This window comes from Oncorhynchus kisutch, linkage group LG18, assembly GCF_002021735.2.
Source record: "Oncorhynchus kisutch isolate 150728-3 linkage group LG18, Okis_V2, whole genome shotgun sequence".
Classification (NCBI taxonomy): Eukaryota; Metazoa; Chordata; class Actinopteri; order Salmoniformes; family Salmonidae; genus Oncorhynchus; species Oncorhynchus kisutch.
The window spans coordinates 20709568-20732290 of NC_034191.2; the positions used below are offsets into that span (position 1 = coordinate 20709568).

Below are 22723 nucleotides of genomic sequence, written 5' to 3' on the forward strand. Positions count from 1 at the left end.
TAGGACCATGTCTAAAAATATAGGATTATACTGTATCTGTCAACAGCATCAAATGGAAAAAGAAACATTCCTAATGTCACAGTAGAAGTGTTTAGGGTGTTCCATTCTAAATCAACATTAGTGTGTGTACTGTAGATACATTTCCACTGCATGCTACCCTCTAGTAACTTCATGTACAGTCGTGGTCAAACGTTTTGAGAATGACACAACTATACATTTTGACAAAGTCTGCTGCCCCAGTTTGTATGATGGCAATTTGCATATACTCCAGAATGTTATGAAGAGTGATCAGATGAATTGCAATTAATTGCCTCTTTCCCTCTTTGCCATGCAAAGGAACGTAATCCCCCCAAAACATTTCCACTGCATTTCAGCCCTGCCACAAAAGGACCAGCTGACATAATGTCAGTGATTCTCTCGTTAACACAGGTGTGAGTGTTGACGAGGACAAGGCTGGAGATCACTTTGTCATGCTGATTGAGTTCGAATAACAGACTAGAAGCTTCAAAAGGAGGGTGGTGCTTGGAATCATTGTTCTTCCTCTGTCAAACATGGTTACCTGCAAGGAAACACGTGCCGTCTCATCATTGCTTTGCACAAAAAGGGCTTCACAGGCAAGGATATTGCTGCCAGTAAGATTGCACCTAAATCAACCATTTATTGGATCATCAAGAACTTCAAGGAGAGCGGTTCAATTGTTGTGAAGGCTTCTGTGTGTCCAAGAAAGTCCAGCAAGCGCCAGGATCGTCTCCTAAAGTTGATTCAGCTGCGGGATCGGGGCACCAACAGTACAGAGCTTGCTCAGGAATGGCAGCAGGCAGGTGTGAGTGCATCTGCACGCACAGTGAGGTGAAGACTTTTGGAGGATGGCCTGGTATTAAGAAGGGCATCAAATTAGCCACTTCTCTCCAGGAAAAACATCAAGGACAGACTGATATTCTGCAAAAGGTACAGGGATTGGACTGTCATTTTCTCTGATGAATCCCCTTTCCGATTGTTTGGGGCATCCGGAAAAAAGCTTGTCCGGAGAAGACAAGGTGAGTGCTACCATCAGTCCTGTGTCATGCCAACAGTATAGCATCCTGAGACCACACATCCTCAGAGAGCAACTTCTCCCAACCATCCAGGAACAGTTTGGTGACGAACAATGCCTTTTCCAGCATGATGGATCACCTTGCCATAAGGGAAAGTGATAACGAAGTGGCTCGGGGAACAAAACATCAATATTTTGGGTCCATGGCCAGGAAACTCCAGAGACCTTAATCCCATTGAGAATTTGTGGTCAATCCTCAAGAGGCGGGTGGACAAACTAAAACCCACAAATTCTGACAAACTCCAAGCATTGATTATGCAAGAAAGGGCTGCCATCAGTCAGGATTTGGCCCAGAAGTTAATTGACAGCATGCCAGGGTGGATTGCAGATTTCTTGAAAAAGAAGAGTCAACACTGCAAATATTGACTCTTTGCATCAACTTCATGTAATTGTCAATAAAAGCCTTTGACACGTATGAAATGCTTGAAATTATATTTTAGTATTCCATAGTAACATCTGACAAAAATATCTAAAGACACTGAAGCAGCAAACTATGTGGAAATTCATATTTGTGTCATTCTCAAAACTTTGGCCACGACTGTAGGACGAGTTGATGAAAATCATTTCTTGCAAGATTTAAGAACAATCATGAAAAACTGCTGAGCATTTATTTCCAAGGGTCTGCCTGGAGGGTCTGAAGAAATAGATTAGAAACTGTAATCCTGGACTGAGACAAGCATTCCTGATTGCAAGCAGTGTGGGATTAGGGAATGTTATTGTCCATAGACTTCTATCATTTGCCATTGGTCAATTGTAGCTCTGCAATGTAAACATTTAATTTATTCCCATTCCTATAACATCAGAGGACTGATTATACAGATATTCAGTTGAAGTTGTAAGTTTACATACACCTTATCCAAATACATTTTAACTCAGTTTTTCGCAATTCCTGACATTGAATCATAGTAAAAAATTCCCTGTTTTAGGTCAGTTAGGATCACCACTTTATTTTAAGAATGGGAAATGTCAGAATAATAGTAGAGAGAATGATTTATTTCAGCTTTTATTACTTTCATCACATTCCAAGTGGGTCAGAAGTTTACATACACTCAATTAGTATTTGGTAGCGTTGCCTTGAAATTGTTTAACTTGGGTCAAACGTTTCGGGTAGCCTTCCACAAGCATCCCACAAGAAGTTGGGTGAATTTCTGCCCATTCCTCCTGACAGAGCTGGTGTAACTGAGTCAGCTTTGTTGGCCTCCTTGCTCGCACACGCTTTTTCAGTTCTGCCTACAAATTGTCTATAGGATTGAGGTCAGGGCTTTGTGATGGCCACTCCAATACCTTGACTTTGTTCTCCTTAAGCCATTTTGCCACAACTTTGGAAGTATGCTTGGGGTCACTGTTAATTTGGAGGACCCATTTGCGACTAAGCTTTATCTTCCTGACTGATGTGTTGAGATGTTGCTTCAATATATCCACATCATTTTCTCTCCTCATGATGCCATCTATTTTGTGAAGTGCACCAGTCCCTCCTGCAGCAAAGCACCCCCACAACATGATGCTGCCACCCTGTGCTTCACAGTTGGGATGGTGTTCTTTGGCTTGCAAGCCTGCCCCTTTTTCCTCCAAACATAACAATGGTCCTTATGGCCAAACAGTTCTATTTTTGTTTCATCAGGACATTTCTCCAAAAAGTGCTATCTTTGTCCCCATGTTCAGTTGCAAACCGTAGTCTGGCTTTTTTATGACTGTTTTGGAGAAGTGGCTTCTTCCTTGCTGAGTGGCCTTTCAGGCCATGTCGATAGGGACACGTTTTACTGTAGATACTGTAGATATAGATACTTTGGTACCTGTTTCCTCCAGCATCTTCACAGGGTCCTTTGCTGTTGTTCTGGGATTGATTTGCACTTTCCGCACCAAAGTATGTTCATCTCTAGGAGACAGAACGCGTCTCCTTCCTGAGCGGTATGACGGCTGCGTGGTCCCATGGTGTTTATACATGATTTCTTTTGATTTTCCCATGATGTCAAGCAAAGAGGCACTGAGTTTGAAGGTAGGCCTTGAAATACATCCACAGGTACACCTCCAATTGACTCAAATGATGTCAATTAGCCTATCAGAAGCTTCTAAAGCCATGACATAATTTTCTAGAATTTTCCAAGCTGTTGAAAGGCACAGTCATCTTTGTGTATGTAAACTTCTGACCCACTGGAATTGTGATACAGTCAATTATAAGTGAAATAATCTGTCTGTTAACAATTGTTGGAAAAACTACTTGTGTCATGCACATGTACAGTGGGGCAAAATATTATTTAGTCAGCCACCAATTGTGCAAGTTCTCCCACTTAAAAAGATGAGAGAGGCCTGTAATTTTCATCATAGGTACACTTCAACTATGACAGACAAAATGAGAAGAAAAAATTCCAGAAAATCACATTGTAGGATTTTTAATGAATTTATTTGCAAATTATGGTGGAAAATAAGTATTTTATAAGAACTCACTGTAGATGTCCTAACCGACTTGCCAAAACTGTAGTTGGTTAACAAGAAATTTGTGGAGTAGCTGTAAAACAAGTTTTAATGACTCCAACCTAGGTGTATGTAAACTTCCAACTTCAACTGTAGTACCATGAAATGCAAAGAGTTAAACCGCTGCCTATACAACTCCTGCATGAACTCACTATTTTATTTGTTTCGGATGTGAATTTGACCATTATTTGTGAGGACAATGTTTGTTTGTTCCTCTTTGATGACAACAGGATCCTCTCCAAACTGAGGCCTGCACGCTTAGAAAAAAGGGTTCCAAAAGGGTTCTTCGGCTGCCCCCATAGGATAACTCTTTTGGGTTCTTTTAACCGACTTGCCAAAACTATAGTTGGTTAACAAGAAATTTGTGGAGTAGCTGTAAAACAAGTTTTAATGACTCCAACCTAGGTGTATGTAAACTTCCAACTTCAACTGTAGTACCATGAAATGCAAAGAGTTAAACCGCTGCCTATACAACTCCTGCATGAACTCACTATTTTATTTGTTTCGGATGTGAATTTGACCATTATTTGTGAGGACAATGTTTGTTTGTTCCTCTTTGATGACAACAGGATCCTCTCCAAACTGAGGCCTGCACGCTTAGAAAAAAGGGTTCCAAAAGGGTTCTTCGGCTGCCCCCATAGGATAACTCTTTTGGGTTCTTTTAGGTTCTAGATAGCACCTTTTTTTCTAAGTGTATAAGTAATGTTGAGAATGACTAACGGTTTGGAACATTCCAATGCAAGGAAGAAGTCATGTAGAAAAGATTGCTCTGTATCAGGTATGAAGGTAAGACCCAGATGCAGACAACGTCGAATGAACAATGGTTTAATAATCCAAGAGGGGCAATAGACAGGTCAAGGCAGGGGGTCAGGGGGTCAGGGGGTCAGGGGGTCAGGGGGTCAAGGGGTCAGTAAACCAGAGGTGGGGCAACGGTACCGGACGGCAGGCAGGCTCAGGTTAGGCAGAGGTCAAAAATCTGGAGGTGGGGCAAAGGTACAGGTCTGCAGGCAGGCTCAGGGTCAGGACAGGCAAGGGTCAAAACCAAGAGAGAGAGAAAAAGAGAGACTGGGAAAAGCAGTCATAAATTGTTGGTTATCTGCACGAACCCGGTCTTCACTATGAGTCATCCATACTTCAATTGTCTTTTAACTAACTAAATAATCACAGAAATGCACAAACAAAAAGGTAGATAAGGTTACAAGGAAATGATAGGGGAATGTGCCCTAGTGGGCTAAACCGGCATGGAGGCTTGGTGGACAAATGGGAAGAGGGGGTCCACTGAAATAAAAGACACTACAAAGTTGATAATGATAACAATTGAAATGCTAATCCTTTGCACATGAACGCTCACTCATTCGGGAATAACTGCAATCAATATATATATTTACGTTCAGTGTGTCGTCGTGATCTCTGTTGGAACGTTTGTTTCTGTTGGAGAGTTTGTCCGCCCTCTCTCTCTCTGCTGTGGTTAGAAAGAATAGTTCAGAGTAACATTCATGCAATGTTGTAATAGAATAGATGTTTCGGTGGTTGTCCGTCTTCGCGTTCAATGATACCGAATTCCTAGCTGCAGACTAGTAATTAGTATCAAAGATTTGTTCTTATTCTGTCGGTTAGATAGTCTCAGTGTTTAACCACGTGGTATGGTTAAGAATTTAGCAATGGTCTCAAACCTTAGCCCTCTCGTAATTGAGAGAAGCATGGTCTCTACTCAAACCTTAGCCCTCTCGTAATTGAGAGAAGCATGGTCTCTACTCAAACCTTAGCCCTCTCGTAATTGAGGGAAGCATGGTCTGAAGTGGGAAAACCCAGGTGGGGGTTTTATTCGCAACATTGAAAAGAGCTGTCCCATGACGCCAGGTCATGTCTGTGCTACTGGGGGCGGGCCAATGACTCATTGAAACAGAAATACAATCCTCTCACATTAACATCATTACATAGCATCACGTCATTTCACAAATAGTTTCATCTTTACTCATTCATTTCATACAATAATTAGATGCAGACCTCATTACTGAGACTCTTGTATAAACAGGGTTATGGTAATGTAGCTGTATTGTCTCTCATGAGTTTCACAAAATTGTACCAAATGGACCAGTTCGTACCTGGCTATTTCACCGACCTTTCATACATTCTCCAGAACATGAAAATTGTTCAGTTCTCAAGTTCTGTGAGGTGGAAGAAATTCCTTTGTTCTCTCTATGAAAACTCATTTTCTCTCTATACTGTCTGGCCATGAGGAAGAATCTCCTCCAGGAATGTATGACCTGCCTAACAGCAGCCTGGGTGTAGGAGAGAGAGAGAGTGAGGGGGATGGTGCAGAGAGAGGGGGAGGGTGCTCTCTGTACCCAAAGAGTGCAACGTCATGACACCAGCATACCCAGAAGCTACAGAGATGGAGAGAGGAACAGAACCAAACAAACAACACGCTCATCCATAACATTGATAAGTATAATAAACGTTGCTTAAATTAAACATGAACACTTGTCTGTATATTCCTTATACCATAACCTGTTACTGACGGGAGATAAGTGTGAAATGTATGTACTAAGATAGGGACGTTAATACTTCTTAAGTATGAGGTCCCTGTGTCGGGATCAAAATCGGCTGGATATTTTAGAGAGCCACCTATTGTTTTCGATAAAACTCCAACTTTCATTAAAACACAAATGCAAGGTAGTGAATTAAAGCTACACTCGTTGTGAATCTAGCCACCAAGTCAGATTTGTCAAATGCTTTTCGGCATGAGAAGCTATTATGTGATAGCAATCACCCCCCGAAAATACCAGACCGTCAACAAAACAACAGATTTTGCGGTAGCCGGCGCTACCCAAAACGCAGAAATAAAATATAAAACATTCATTACCTTTGACAAGCTTCTTTCTTGGCACTCCTATATGTCACATAAACATCACAATTGGGTCTTTTTCCCGATTAAATCCGTCATTGTATACCCAAAATGTGATTTGCTGAAGACTGGTCTGATCCAGAAAAATGCCCCTTTACAAGACGCAACGTCACTTTTTAAAATTACAAAAGTTGCCTATATACTTTTACAAATCACTTAAAACTACTTTTCTAAACCAACTTTAGGTATTAATAAACGTTAATAATCTATTAAATTGATCACGGGGCGATCTGTATTCGATAGCAGCAAGTCTTGAAATCATCGTCCATGTTTTTACAATCATAACATCCTGTGGTGAGCCAAAAGAAAGGAAGTGCTTATACGTCACCAAACCAAGGATAAAGCCGCCCCTAAATGACAGCACTGGCGACATCGTGTGGAAGCTGTAGGCGCTTACAGGGGATTCCTATGTATTTTTTTCAGCGTTAAACAATACATTGACTGGCGGATGGATATTTTTTTGGTGTTTCGGTGAAGTTTTTCGACGCATTTTGACTCCTAAACACGTTATGTTACAGCCACAGACACGATTTAACCAGTTTTAGAGACTTCAGAGTGTTTTCTATACACACACACTTATTATATGCATATACTATATTCCTGGCATGAGTAGCAGGACGCTGAAATGTTGCGCGATTTTTAACAAAAAGCTGCGAAAATTCGCATCATCCATAAGAGGTTTTAACTTGTGTGTCGACCCACATTGTTAACGTAGCTGATAACGGAGCAGGGAGGCGCGATGAATGTGTGTGTGTGTCAGTGTACCAAATGCTGCCCGCAGCCAGTGACGGACATCTCCGTCACAGCCTCCACCAGACACTGACGGGAAGGGTCAGGATGAACCAGGAGTGGTGAGCGGTGTTTAAGGTCCAGGAACACCCAGTCAGCTGCAGAGGACCATGTGAACGGAACCTTGGTAGAGGTAAGTGCAGACAGGGGGAGGCCAGGGTGCTGTAACCCCGGATAAAGAGGCGATAAAACACGTGTTCTTGGGGGGAGCGGGAGAAGACGAGGATGTCATCAATGTAGATGAAGACGAACTGGTTCAACATGTCACGGAGAACATCATTCACCAGAGCCTGGAACACGGCAGGGGCGTTGGTGAGATCAAAGGGCATGACCAGATATTCGTAGTGGCCGCTGGCCGTGTTGAAGGCGGTCTTCCTCTTGTCCCCCTCTCGTATCCGCACCACGTGTAGGCGTGTCGTAGATCCAGCTTGGATAAAACAGTGGCACCCTGGAGCAGCTCGAAGGCCAAGAAAATGAGTGGTAGCGGATAACGGTTCTTCACAGTAATGTCATTGAGTACCCGGTAGTCAATGCACGGGCGCAGGTTCTTGTCCTTTTTCTCCACGAAGAAGAACCCTGCGCCAGCGGGAGAGGAAGAGGGACAGATAAAACCTGTAGCTAGGGAGTTCCCAATGTCGGTCTCGATAGCCTTGGTCTCTTGTCCCGACAGAGAGTACAGACGTCCCGGGGGGGGGGGGGCTAGGGAGAAGGTCAATCCCGCAGTCATAGGGGCGGTGCGGTGGAAGGGAAGTGGCTCGGGACTTGCTGAACAGCTCCCGGAGGTCCTGGTACTCCGCAGAAATGGCGGAGAGGTCAGGAGCAACTGACCGTGCAGGAATTGAATGGTCTCGATAGGATTCCCTGACACATGTAGGTTGATGAGAGTGGTGTTATGGGTGACTCGACCTATAGAGCGCCCATCCAGACCCATCAGAGTCAGGACAGGCGAGGGTCAAAACCAGGAAGGCGAGAAAAAGAGAGACTGGGAAAAGCAGGTGCTGAGAACAAAAATGCTGGTTAACTTGACAAACAAGATGAACTGGCAACAGACAAACAGAGAACACAGGTATAAATACACAGCGGATAATGGGGAAGATGGGCAACACCTGGAGGGGGTGGAGAACAATCACAAAGACAGGTGAAACAGATCAGGGTGTTACACTGTGACCTAATAATCAACGTACTAGCTTGCTAAAAAGTTATCAACCACAGTATGAATTAAATAGGTAATTGATGCTGACTGATTCCCAAATTTTCTGAGGGCAACATTTATCTTAGAATAGCGATTTATATAGCCTAATGTAAGATAATCACATCATGTTTGATTTAATGTGGCAGTAAATAACATTTAATGTGTCAAATGTATTATCAAGTAGATCAAGAAGAGTTTGTTTTAGTCAAACGTCCATACGGAGTCCAAATGTTCAAACGGAAACTGTTTCGACATCACAAAGTTGCCAGCTTTCTGTGTCTGCAGTTCATAGCCTCAACACTTCCTCAAAACATTCACCCGAGATTTTGACATTTGAGCAAAGAAAAGTTCAACATCGACAGTATAATTTAGGATAATTATATTTCCTGCTATATTCTTACTGGAATGTTTTGTGTGAAAGAACTTTTGAAAGAACTGAACCCAAATAATAGTAATTGATGAAGGTTTCAAAACATTGTTTATCCCACAATTTCAGTCCATAAAAAATAAAAAAATAAAATTGTGCTGTCTGGGATTGCTTAATATAAGGATTTTGAAATTATTTAGACGTAAATTTGACTTTTAATACTTATATATTAGTATATTTTAGTATATTTTAGCAATTACATTTACGTTTGATACTTAAGTATATTTAAAACCAAATACACTATTATCCAAGCTGTATTTTACTGGGTGACTTTCACTTTTACATGAGTATGACAACTGGGTACTTTTTCCACCACTGCCCTATAGTCAAAGTGGATTATGTAAATCAAAATGAAAAGTCTTGAATCAAAAAGTATTTAACCCCTTTGTTATGACAAGCCTAAATATGTTCAGGAGTAAAAATGTGCTTAACAAGTCACATAATAAGTGTGTGCAATAATAGTATTTAATCTGATTTTTGATTCGCCTTTTCTCTGTACCCCACACATTTCTCATGCTTGTTCAATGAACCATAAACAATTAATGACCATGTACCTGTGGAACGGTTGTTAAAGACACATGCTGTTTAATCTGATTTTTGAATCGCCTTATCACTGTACCCCACACATAAACTCAGCAAAAAATAAACGTCCCTTTTTCAGGACCCTGTCTTTCAAAGATAATTCGTAAAAATCCAAATAATTTCACAGATCTTCACTGTAAAGGGTTTAACCACTGTTTCTCATGCTTGTTCAATGAACCATAAACAATTAATGACCATGCACCTGTGGAACAGTTGTTAAGACACAAACAGCTTACAGACGGTAGGCAATTAAGGTCACAGTTATGAAAACTTAGGACACTAGAGGCCTTTCTACTGACTCTGAAAAACACCAAAAGAAAGATGCCCAGGGTCCCTGCTCATCTGCGTGAACATGCCTTAGGCATGCTGCAAGAAGGCATGAGGACAGCAGATGTGGCCAGGGCAATAAATTGCAAGGTCTGTACTGTGAGATGCCTAAGACAGCACTACAGGGAGGCAGGACAGACAGCTGATCGTCCTCGCAGTGGCAGACCCCGTGTAACAACACCTGCACAGGATCGGTACATCTGAACATCACACCTGTGGGACAGGTACAGGATCGCAACAACAACTGCCCGAGTTACACCAGGAACGCACAATCCCTCAATTAGTGCTCAGACTGTCCGCAATAGGTTGAGAGAGGCTGGACTGAGGGCTTGTTGTAAGGCAGGTCCTCACCAGACATCACCAGCAACAACGTCGCCTATGGGCATAAACCCACCGTCGCTGGACCAGTCAGGACTGGCAAAAAGTGCTCTTCACTGATGAGTCATGGTTTTGTCTCACCAGGGGTGATGGTCGGATTTGCGTTTATTTCGAAGGAATAAGCGTTACACCGAGGCCTGTATTCTGGAGCGGGATCAATTTGGAGGTGGAGGGTCCGTCATGGTCTGGGGCGGTGTGTCACAGCCTCATCGGACTGAGCTTGTTGTCATTGCAGGCAATCTCAACGCTGTGCGTTACAGGCAATACATCCTCCTCCATCATGTGGTACCCTTCCTGGAGGCTCATCCTGACATGACCCTCCAGCATGACAATGCCACCAGCCATACTGCTCATTCTGTGCGTGATTTCCTGCAAGACAGGAATGTCAGTGTTCTACCATGGCCAGTGAAGAGCCCGGATCTCAATCCCATTGAGCACGTCTGGGACCTGTTGGATCGGAGGGTGGGGGCTAGGGCCATTCCCCCCAGAAATGTCCGGGAACTTGCAGGTGCCTTGGTGGAAGAGTGGGGTAACATCTCACAGCAAGAACTGGCAAGTCTAGTGCAGTCTATGAGGAGGAAATGCACTGCAGTCCTTAATGCACCACACCAGATACTACTGACTGTTACTTTTGATTTTCATCCCCCCTTTGTTCAGGGACACATTATTAAATTTCTGTTAGTCACATGTCTGTGGAACTTGTTCAGTTTATGTCTCAGTTGTTGAATCTTATGTTCATACAAATATTTACACATGTTAAGTTTGCTGAAAATAAACGCAGTTGACAGTGAGAGGATGTTTCTTTTTTTGCTGAGTTTACAATTATTTGTAAAGTCCACCAGTCAAGCAGTGAATTTCAAACACAGGTTTTCCAATGCATTGCAAAGAAGATCACCTATTGGTACAAATTTTAAAAAAGCAGACATTGAATATTCCTTTGAGCATGATGAAGTTATTCATTACACTTTGGATTGTGTATCAATACACCCAGTCACTACAAGGATACAGGTGTCCTTCCTAACTCAGTTTCCAGAGAGGAAGGAAACCGCTTCTGGATTTCACCATGAGGTCACTGGGGACTTTAAAACAATTACAGAGTTTAATGGCTGTAATAGGAGAAAACTGAGGATGGCTCAAGAACATAGTTACTCCACAATACTAACCTAAATGATAGAGTGAAAGAAAGGAAGCCAGTACAGAATACAAATATTCCAATACATGCATCCTGTTTGCAATAAGGCACTAAAGTAAAACTGCAAAAAATGTGGCAAAGTAATGAACTTCATGTCCTTAATACAAAGTGTTATGTTTGGGGCAAATCCAACACGAGTACCACTCTTCATATTTCAAGCATGGTAGTAGCTGCATGTTATGGGTATGCTTTAAATCGGCATAATTTCAGCAGGTCAATAACCTAAAACACAAGGTCAAATATACACTGTGGTTGCTTACCAAGAATGTTCCTGAGTGGCCTAGTTAGAGTTTTGACTTGGCTTTAACATCTAATGCAAGGCTGTCTAGCAATGATCAACAACCAACTTGACAGAGCTTGAAGAATAAAAAAAATTATAATGTCCATATATTGTATAATCCAGGTGTGCAAAGCTATTAAATATTTAGCCAGAAAGACTCACAGCTTTAATCACTGCCAAAGGTGATTCTAAAATGTATGACTCAGGGGTGTGAATACGTATGTAAATTAGATATTTCTGTATTACATTTTCAATAAATTAGCAAAAATGTCCTACTTTAAAAAAAATACTTTGTCATTGTGGGGTATTGTGTGTAGATTGGTGAGAAAAAATATATTTTTTCAATTTTGAATTCAGGCTGTAACACAACAAAATGTGGAATAAGTTAAGGGGTATGAATACTTTCTGAAGGCACTGTATAGCCTATGCCAGGTGTGAGTCATGCAGCAAATGTAGCCCAACCACAAATGGTAACTAGGTTCTAAAATTATGTCACCTTCATCACAGTGTTCCTAGAAATTAAAATGTTTTTAGAGAGAGACCGCAAAGTGCTCATCTAGCAGAATGTCTTTTTTCCCCTTCTGAAACGGATACCGTGGTAATAGAAAGAATGTTGATTGCCTCACATGTCACATCCTGTCATTTTGAGGAAGCCAAGCATTCGTTCTGGGTTAGTTTAGTGCAGTTAACACTTAACTACCATCAGAGTTGGTCAGAGTACAGAAAGGCTTCTTTAAGATTACATTAGACTGAACTCTAAAACCAAACAACATCAACACAAAATGCTACAGAGGGCAGCCTCAAATGTTTCAGACAAACCAAAGCCCAGTAAACCAAAGGTAGGTGGAAACACATTATTTCTAAGTAGCACGTTTAAATACATTGAATTGATAACTATTTGTGTAGAATTGACAACTCTTTAGTGCTAACTACCCACAATAGTTAGCACTAAAATGTGATTCTAACTGAAAGAAGAAGCAGTGTCTTTGACTGATGATGAGTAGAAGTGCAGCAGATATATGGTCAAAGTTGTGAGGAGGGGGAGGGTCCATCAAATTACTCAAAAGGTTCCCTAGATTGCTGCAGTGTGGGGTCCTGGTATGTAATAGGGATTTACTGGAATTATTCATTAAATACTTTTAGGTTTATGAAAATCTATTGGCTCTAAGCACATCTGAATAGAGATGATAGAGATACACGCATAGTGCAAATGGGATTGAGTTCAAGTAGCCTCACGTGCCAGACTTCTAGGCTCAAGACACATTGCTCAAGACAATGGCGCAGTATTACTGTAAATCAAGGAAGTAGGATAAAATAATTCATTACCACTGATTTGGTCCCTTTCTCATCCTACACAGTACTTATTTTTGCGTAGTGTATAAAAACGTCTACCTATGTCATAAGAAAAAAGGAAAGGAAATCATCAAAAACCCATAGTGATTTGGTGGGATGGGTGTGCAACATGTATTGCATAATGTTCCAGATTGAGTCCTGACTCCTGCTGCCACTGTGGCAAACACATATTCAATCTGTCATCTGTGATCTCTCCATGCAGCGCTCCACCAGTTTTGGGCGATTTGACGGCATCAGACAACCATCACCAGCCAGACTAGAGGAAAATGTAACAAAAGTGACAGAGGAGTCTGGATGTGAGAGTTCTGATCAGACCAAACAAGGCAGCCTGGGGAAGAAGATGAAGGCCATCTCTCTAACCATGCGCAGGAAGATGGGCAAGAAGCACTTCAAAACCTTCTCTGAGGAAGCTGTGAGTTACACTACAGACTGCCTCTTTCTCATCCTACACAGTACTTATATTTGCGTAGTGTATAAAAACATCCAGAGCTCTTAAAATATTGTATATTTTCCATCTGACTGGCTATAACCCACATACTCAAATGAACCATTGTGACGTCTACCTATGTCATAAGAACACTCTTGTAAAATACACTATATATACAAAGGTATGTGGACACCCCTTCAAATGAGTGGATTTGGCAATTTCAACCACACACATTGCTGACAGTTGTATAAAATCGAGCCCACCACCATGCAATCTCCATAGACAAAACAATGGCCTTACTGAAGAGCTCAGTGACTTTCAATGTGGCACGGACACAGGATGACACCTTTCCAACAAGTCAGTTCTTCAAATGTCTGCCCTGCTAGAGCTGTTATTGTGAAGTGGAAACTTCTAGGAGCAACAACGGCTCAGCCGCGAAGTGGTATGCCACACAAGCTCAAAGAACGCTGAAGCACGTAATGCGCAAAAATCGTCTGTCCTCGGTTGCAACACTCACTACCAAGTTTCAAACTGCATCTGGAAGCAACGTCAGCACAATAACTGTTAGTTGGAAGCTTAATGAAATGGGTTTTCATGGCCAAGCAGCCGCACACAAGCCTAAGATCACCATGCGCAATACCAAGCTTCGGCTGGATCAAAATCAAATCAAATCAAATTTATTTATATAGCCCTTCGTACATCAGCTAATATCTCAAAGTGTTGTACAGAAACCCAGCCTAATACCCCAAACAGCAAGCAATGCAGGTGTAGAAGCACGGTGGCTAGGAAAAACTCCCTAGAAAGCCCAAAACCTAGGAAGAAACCTAGAGAGGAACCAGGCTATGAGGGGTGGCCAGTCTTCTTCTGGCTGTGCCGGGTGGAGATTATAACAGAACATGGCCAAGATGTTCAAATGTTCATAAATGACCAGCATGGTCGTATAATAATAATCACAGTAGTTGTCGAGGGTGCAGCAAGTCAGCACCTCAAGAGTAAATGTCAGTTGGCTTTTCATAGCCGATCATTAAGAGTATCTCTACCACTCAGGCTGTCTCTAGAGAGTTGAAACCCGCAGGTCTGGGACAGGTAGCACGTCCGGTGAACAGGTCAGAATTCCATAGCCGCAGGCAGAACAGTTGAAACTGGAGCAGCAGCAGCACGGCCAGGTGGACTGGAGACAGCAAGGAGTCATCATGCCAGGTAGTCCTGAGGCATGGTCCTAGGGCTCAGGTTCTCAGAGAGAAAGAGAGAAAGAGAGAATTAGAGAGAGCATACTTAAATTCACACAGGACACCGAATAAGACAGGAGAAGTACTCCAGATATAACAAACTGACCCCCCGACATATAAACTACTGCAGCATAAATACTGGAGGCTGAGACAGGAGGGGTCAGGAGACATTGTGGCCCCATCCGATGATATCCCCGGACAGGGCCAAACGAGCAGGTGTCCATATACTTCTGGTCATGTAGTGTAAGTCTGGCCAAGCAAGACTCAATTTGTATTGAAATTAGGTCTAAGTGACAAAATAGTATCCAACAACCTAGTCAGTATTTGTAAGTGGCTATGTTGAATTGTTAACCTAATGACACTTCCTTCCTTATATAAATAGCACTGTTATTTATATAGCAAAGGAATCCACCCTGAAATTATTTAGCTTACTCACATAGTGGCTTGTCCATCTTGTATTTCCCCATGCAGGGTGAGGACACTGACAGAGACCTAGAGGAGGAAACAGAGAGCAGTCCTCCTGTTGAGAAAGGCTCTGAAGAGACCAGCAACTCTCTGGAGAGCCTCTGCAGCGGACAGAGCTCCTCCAGTAAGTCCTCTCCACAGGGATGTCAACAGAAAGTCATGTCTCTCCTCATACAAGTCTGTAAATGAAGTTACACGTTTGTAAATGAAGAATAAGCTAATGTGATGTGTTTTCATGTATTTTATTTTACCATTGTATTACCATATTATTAAGATGGCCCCGGAAAAGAAGTCTGACGTTTTACGTGTTCCTATCCAATTGTGTTTTTTTTGTTTGTTTCTTTGCGTTGTTTGTAACTTGTTTTTTTAACTTATTTTGTATTTTGTACATAATGTTGCTGCTCTCTTATGACTGATAATGTTGCTGCTCTCTTATGGACATCAGAATTGCGATTACTCACCATGAACTGGCAGAATCCTTTTTTTCCTTTAACGAGTCCGACGAGCCCAACGTGAATGACATACTACTTTCCTGGAAACGTGAAGAGAAAGCAGAGAAAAATGGGCCGGAGGGCGGACTGTCTTCTGAGAATTCGTAGGTGATCGAATAAACCCCCACTGCCTTCCATTCTGCTAGCAAACGTGCAATATTTGGAAAATAAAATCAATGACCTACGAAAGATTAAACTACTGGACATTCAAAACTGTAATGTATTATGCTTCATGGAGTCGTGGCTGAACGACAACATTATCAACATACAGCTGGGTGGTTATATGCTGTATCGGCAGGATAGAACAGCGGCGTCTGGTAGTAAGACAAGGGGTGGCGGACTATGTATTTTTGTAAACAACAGCTGGTGCAAGATATTCAAGGAAGTCTCAAGGTTTTGCTCTCCTGAGGTAGAGCATCTCATGATAAGCTGTAGACCACACTATCTACCTAGATAGTTTTCATCTGTATTTTTTGTGGCTGTCTACATACCACCACAAACTGATGCTGGCACTAAGACTGCACTCAATGAGCTGTATTCCGCCATAAGCAAACAGGAAACGCTCACCCAGAGTCGGCGTTCCTAGTGGCCGAGGACTTTGACGCAGGAAAACTTAAATCGGTCTTACCAAATTTCTATCAGCATGTTAAATGTGCTACCAGAGGGGGAAAAAAACTCTAGACCACCTTTACGCCACACACAGAGATGCATGCAAAGCTCTCCCTCGCCTTCGATTTGGCAAATATGACCATAATTCTATTCTTCTGATTCCTGCTTACAAGCCAAAATTAAAGCAGGAGCACCAATGACTCAATGAATGATAAAGTGGTCAGATGAAGCAGATGCTAAGCTACAGGATTGTTTTGCTAGCACAAACTGGAAAATGTTCCGGGATTGCTCCAATGGCATTGAGAAGTACATCACATCAGTCATTGGCTTCATCAATAAGTGCATCGATGACGTCGTCCCCACAGTGACTGTACATGCATACCCCAACCAGAAGCCATGGATTACAGGCAACATCCACACTGAGCTAAAGGCTAGAGCTGCCACTTTCAAGGAGCGGGACTCTAACCCGGAAGCTTGTAAGAAATCCCGCTATGCCCTCCGACGAACCATCAAACAGGCAAAGTGTCAACACAGGACTAATATTGAATCGTACTACACCGGCTCTGATGCTTCTCGGATGTGGCAGGGCTTGTAATCCATTACAGACTATAAAGGGAAGCACAGCCGAGAGCTGTCCAGTGACACGAGCCTACAAGATGAGCTAAACTACTTCTATGCTCGCTTCGAGGCAAATAACACTGAAACATGCATGAGAGCATCAGCTGTTCCGGAAGACTGTGTGATCACGCTCTCTGCAGCCGATGTAAGTAAGACCTTTAAACAGGTCAACATTCACAAGGCCAGACGGATTACCATGACGTGTACTGTGAGCATGCGCTGACCAACTGGCAAGTGTCTTCACTGACATTTTCAACCTCTCCCTGTCCGAGTCTGTAATACCAACATGTTTTAAGCAGACCACCATAGTCCCTGTGCCTATGAACACTAAGGTAACCTGCTTAAATGACTACCGACCCGTAGCACTCACGTCTGTAGCCATAAAGTGCTTTGAAAGGCTGATCATGGCTCACATCAACGCCATTATCCCAGAAACCCTAGACTCACTCCAATTTGCATACCGCCCTAACATATCCACAGATGATGCCATCTCTATTGTACTCCACACTACCCTTTCCCACCTGGACAAAAGGAACACCTATGTGAGAATGCTATTCATTTACTACAGCTCAGCGTTCAACACCATAGTGCCCTCAAAGCTCATCAATAAGCTAAGGACCCTGGGACTAAACACCTCCTTCTGCAACTGGATCCAGGACTTCCTGACGGGCCGCCCCCAGGTGGTAAGGGAAGGTAACAACACATCCGCCACGCTGATCCTCAACACAGGGGCCCCTCAGGGGTGAATGCTCAGTCCCCTCTTACACTCCGTGTTCACTCATGAATGCACGGCAAGGCACGACTCGAACACCATCATTAAGTTTGCCGATGACACAACAGTGGTAGGCCTGATCACCGACAATGACAAGACAGCCTATAGTGAGGAGGTCAGAAACCCTCCCTTTTTTATTTTATTTTATTTTTTACATCGCTGCTAATCTCTGTTGTTATCATCTATTCATTGTCACTTTAATAACTCTACCTACATGTACATATTACCTCAATTACCTTGACTAACCGGTGCCCCCGCACATTGACTCTGTATCGGTACCCCCATGTATATAGTCTCGCTATTGTTATTTTACTGCTGCTCTTTAATTGTTACTTTTATTTCTTATTCGTTGAATTTTTTTATTTATTGCATTGTTGGTTAGGGGCTCGTAAGTAAGCATTTCACTGTAAGGTCAACAACTGTTGTATTCGGTACAAATAACAAATAACATTTTATTTTATTATTACCATCATATTACAATATTAGGATAGGCTTGTAACCTTCCCTCCATGGGTAAATATGTGCAGTGTAATCATATTGTGATGTATTGTCCCCTGTTGGCTCAGGTGGTTTGGCCAGCGTCTCAGATGGCTCCAGTACCAGAGACAGTCTGAGACTAGAAGAGGACGGCTCCTACAACGGACACTTCTGTGGTAGAGCACGGGTCCACACAGACTTTTTTCCCAGCCCATATGACACTGACTCCCTCAAACTCAAGGTAGACAGAAGACAATGTTTCCAGAATGGGTGTATTGTGAAATGCTATGAAAGCTGTTTGTAAGTGCTGCTTCATAATCTATATGTATGAGTCCAATCTATTGATGTCTCTTCCCAGGTTGGAGACATTATCAGCATCATCAGTAAACCTCCCATGGGCATATGGACAGGGATTCTGAACAACAAAGTGGGCAATTTCAAGTTCATCTATGTTGACATGCTCATGGAGAAAGAAAGAGAGGAGGAGGCGCCAAAGATCAGGCCTCAGAGGATGAGCAAGAGACCACGACCAAAGACACTACTGGAACTACTGGAGCGGCTACATCTAGAGGTGAGTGCTCGGATGGCATGGCTAGAAGGGATCAATCTATTGTCAAATTAACTTCAGATTTGACTTTTCGTAGCAGGTTAGGAGAATTAACCTAGCAGGTTAGAATAATTGGGCTAAGGTTAGGAAAAGGGTTATGGTTAGCTAAAATGACGTTAATTTGACAAAAGCTGGATAGCTTCTAGCCATGGTCAAGCTTTGACTCTTTAAATGACTTCCAAATACAGACACATTTTGTTCTTTCCTCTTTACAGTAACCAATCAGTGTTGTCTCAAATACACAACAAACATTTTTAATATGCATAAACATAACCTAAAGCACTCAAATGTGAACAGATTAGTATAAGATTATGAAAGGTAGATGAGATGGAACTGTATTTGTTTATTCAAGGAGTATGCATCTGCACTGCTTCTGAATGGCTACCAGACAGTAGAGGACCTGAGGCACCTGCAGGAGAAACACCTTATAGAGTTGAACGTGATGAATCCAGAACACAGAGTCAGGCTGCTGGCTGCTGTCGACTGCAGATATACAGAGAGTGAGTAGCAAAACCAATTTCTACTGTAGCCTAGCCCTACCGTATTTATATTGGGGCAAAGGGAATAGCCAATTGTACCACAGACATTTTATGATGCGCAGCACTACACTCAGGAAGTAACATCTTGATCTTTGTATGTTATAATAAGCAGATGCTTATCGCTGCTATTATTTTAGAATTGCTCCTCTTGCTGAGTTGGCACCAGTCAGAGAGAAACTGCTTAAAGAGGCAAAATGTCTTCCTCTATAAAACACTGCAAGGCTCTGAAACATAAAATGAAACAGAAAGATTGGTCTCCAATCCAGATTAGGAAATGAGCAATACTAGACCGTTTCTGTCAGCTGCTTACAAAACAGGATGCGTACACTTAGCATAAAGGTTATTTATGTTTGTGTCCCCACATAACTCCATTTATGTTGGTCTAAATTAAGGTCATAAATGTCTATTTGAGCTAATTTCGGACCAAACAGATGGCACTGCCACCCTGGCTGAACCAGATATTGTGAGTGTGGGCTAGTTTCGGACCATAGAGATGGCACTGCCACCCTGGCTGAACCAGATATCGTGACTGTGGGCTAGTTTCAGACCAAACAGATGGCACTGCCCCCCTGGCTAAACCAGATATTGTGAGTGTGGGCTAGTTTCGGACCAAACAGATGGCACTGCCACCCTGGCTGAACCAGATATCGTGACTGTGGGCTAGTTTCGGACCAAACAGATGGCACTGCCACCCTGGCTGAACCAGATATCGTGACTGTGGGCTAGTTTCGGACCAAACAGAATGCACTGCCACCCTGGCTGAACCAGATATCGTGACTGTGGGCTAGTTTAGGACCAAACAGATGGCACTGCCACCCTGGCTGAACCAGATATCGTGACTGTGGGCTAGTTTCGGACCAAACAGATGGCACTGCCACCCTGGCTGAACCAGATATCGTGACTGTGGGCTAGTTTCGGACCAAACAGATGGCACTGCCACCCTGGCTGAACCAGATATCGTGACTGTGGGCTAGTTTCAGACCAAACAGATGGCACTGCCACCCTGGCTGAACCAGATATCGTGACTGTGGGCTAGTTTCGGACCAAACAGATGGCACTGCCACCCTGGCTGAACCAGATATCGTGACTGTGGGCTAGTTTCGGAACAAACAGATGGCACTGCCACCCTGGCTGAACCAGATATCGTGACTGTGGGCTAGTTTCGGACCAAACAGATGGCACTGCCACCCTGGCTGAACCAGATATCGTGACTGTGGGCTAGTTTCGGACCAAACAGATGGCACTGCCACCCTGGCTAAACCAGATATTGTGAGTGTGGGCTAGTTTCGGACCAAACAGATGGCACTGCCACCCTGGCTGAACCAGATATCGTGACTGTGGGCTAGTTTCAGACCAAACAGATGGCACTGCCACCCTGGCTGAACCAGATATTGTGACTGTGGGCTAGTTTCGGACCAAACAGATGGCACTGCCACCTTGGCTGAACCAGATATCGTGACTGTGGGCTAGTTTCCGACTCAACAGATGACACTGCCACCCTGGCTAAACCAGATATTGTGAGTGTGGGCTAGTTTCGGACCAAACAGATGGCACTGCCACCCTGGCTAAACCAGATATTGTGAGTGTGGGCTAGTTTCGGACCAAACAGATGGCACTGCCACCCTGGCTAAACCAGATATTGTGAGTGTGGGCTAGTTTCGGACCAAACAGATGGCACTGCCACCCTGGCTGAACCAGATATCATGACTGGCTGTTGGCTAACCCTGGCAAAGATTACCAGCCAGGGATGAATCTAGTCATTAAATCAAGCTTAATTCCATTTGGATGGTTTGAGAATGGCAACCAAAATTAATTTAAATTGACTTGGATCGGGGCAGCTAAGCTGGCAACCCACATGAGTCTGTCTGGGTCTGAGGATCCAACCAACCAGACTGCTTTGTTCTTGTGTTCGCAGGCGATGATGTGAGGGAGAGTGAGGAGCCCTCTTCATCACACAGTTTGAAGGTGGAGAAGAGCGACTGTCCAAGAGACTCAGGCTGCTTTATTCTATCAGAGTGCTCTGAAAACAGCAAAGAGGACACAGAGAGCCAACCAGTCACACACTGATAGGCCAGACTATCCTAACTAACAGGTTTTGACATGTAAATTACAATGGCTCACCATGTTTGTCTTGTCTGTATTTGGTTTTACAAGATGGGATTTAATTAATTACATGTTAAATGTAGCCAATTTTTCTTAAAACTAATGAATTTATTCCTCATTTATGCACCTTTTATCTAACCTATTCATTCACATGAAGCACAGGTGTCAAACTCATTCCACGGCGGGCCGAATAGCTGCGGGTTCCCTTGCGGGTTCACTCCTCCCTTGTACTTGGTTGATGAATTAAGGTCACAAATTAGAAAAGAACTCCCCACACCTGGTAGTTTATGTCTTAATTGAAAGGAAAACAACTCAAACCTGCAGACACTAGGCCCTCCATGGAATGACACCCCTGACAAATTATATTTGACTTAAATCAAATCTTAATGTTTGTGTATTGTGCTGGAAACTATGGTGTGTGTGTGTGTTTGGTTTTACTATCCTTGTGGTGACAGAAGGCTATTTCAGGCTTAAGGGGTTAGGTTTAGGAGTTAGGGGGTTGTGGTTAGGGTTAGGTTAGGTTTAAGGTTAGTTTTAAGGTCAGGAAAAGTGGGATTTTGAATGGAAATTCATTGTTTACTATCCTTGTCCCAACAAGGATAGTAAAACAAACATGTGTGTGTGCGTGCATGGGAGTTTTTACATATCTTTTTGAACAATCCTGGTTCAACAAAATGTACAGTACCAGTGGAGGCTGCTGAGGGGAGGACGGATCATAATAATGGCTGAAACGATCGAATGGAATGGCATCAAACACATGGAAACCATATGTTTGATGTATTTGATATCGTTCTACTTTTTCCACTCCAGCCCTTACCACGAGCCGTCCTCCCCAATTAAGTTGCCACCAACCTCCTGTGAAATGTACATACTTGTAGAACTCAATAAGTGCAACATGTCACACATTAATAAAGTATTTATGCATCAAGTCATCTGTCTAACTAATCCGTTAATTTGTACTGCACTGAATGTATAATATATTTTCAATCAAAATGTGCACAGAAAAGGTGTTGCAGTTGTACAATATTGCTACATGTTGCATGCCTCAAAATGTTACGACGCTGAACACACTCATTTGAACGGCATATACGAATAGTGTTCATGGGAAAGGTTGTTTCTTTGCTTTCTCATCCTGTGTATATATAAGCGATAACGCATGGATTGGACTACGTTACCCAGAAGCTTTAGACCACATTATGGGTGAGTTCGTAAATTCGCTCAGAGTAACTGATTAATTTAGGAACGCTCAACACCCGTTGAGTATGGCCGGTGTCAGTAAACCTCGGAAAAAGGCGTAATTAAATGGCTGCTATCAGCGACACCAACGCTCTGAATAACATGAACACAGCATAACCAGCGCGAGAAAGGGCGAGAAAAATTGTCAGAGTGAGGT

General features: G+C 42.8%; 1 protein-coding gene across 2 annotated transcripts; it reads left to right on the forward strand.

The window, feature by feature from the left end:
* The first annotated feature begins 12268 nt into the window (after positions 1 to 12268).
* LOC109909246 (SAM domain-containing protein SAMSN-1) lies at positions 12269 to 22262 on the forward strand. 2 transcript variants are annotated; one of them, XM_020508308.2, is made up of 7 exons: positions 12269 to 12479; positions 13196 to 13405; positions 15121 to 15238; positions 18171 to 18322; positions 18440 to 18652; positions 19041 to 19188; positions 21143 to 22262. In XM_020508308.2, the coding sequence occupies exons 1-7, from the start codon at positions 12423 to 12425 to the stop codon at positions 21292 to 21294; spliced, it is 1050 nt and encodes a 349-aa protein (XP_020363897.1). In that variant the 5' UTR covers positions 12269 to 12422; the 3' UTR covers positions 21295 to 22262. The 2 variants fall into 2 exon arrangements, with proteins under 2 accessions (XP_020363897.1, XP_020363896.1); XM_020508307.2 differs by having other exon boundaries at positions 12302 to 12479; positions 18165 to 18322.
* Positions 22263 to 22723: the final 461 nt, after the last annotated feature.

Coding starts and splice junctions, on each gene's coding strand:
- LOC109909246 (XM_020508307.2), top strand. CDS start 12,423: ATGCTACAGAGGGCAGCCTCAAATGTTTCAGACAAACCAAAGCCCAGT. Junction 18,323..18,439: donor CTGACTCCCTCAAACTCAAG/GTAGACAGAAGA, acceptor GTCTCTTCCCAG/GTTGGAGACATTATCAGCAT. Junction 19,189..21,142: donor CGACTGCAGATATACAGAGA/GTGAGTAGCAAA, acceptor TTGTGTTCGCAG/GCGATGATGTGAGGGAGAGT.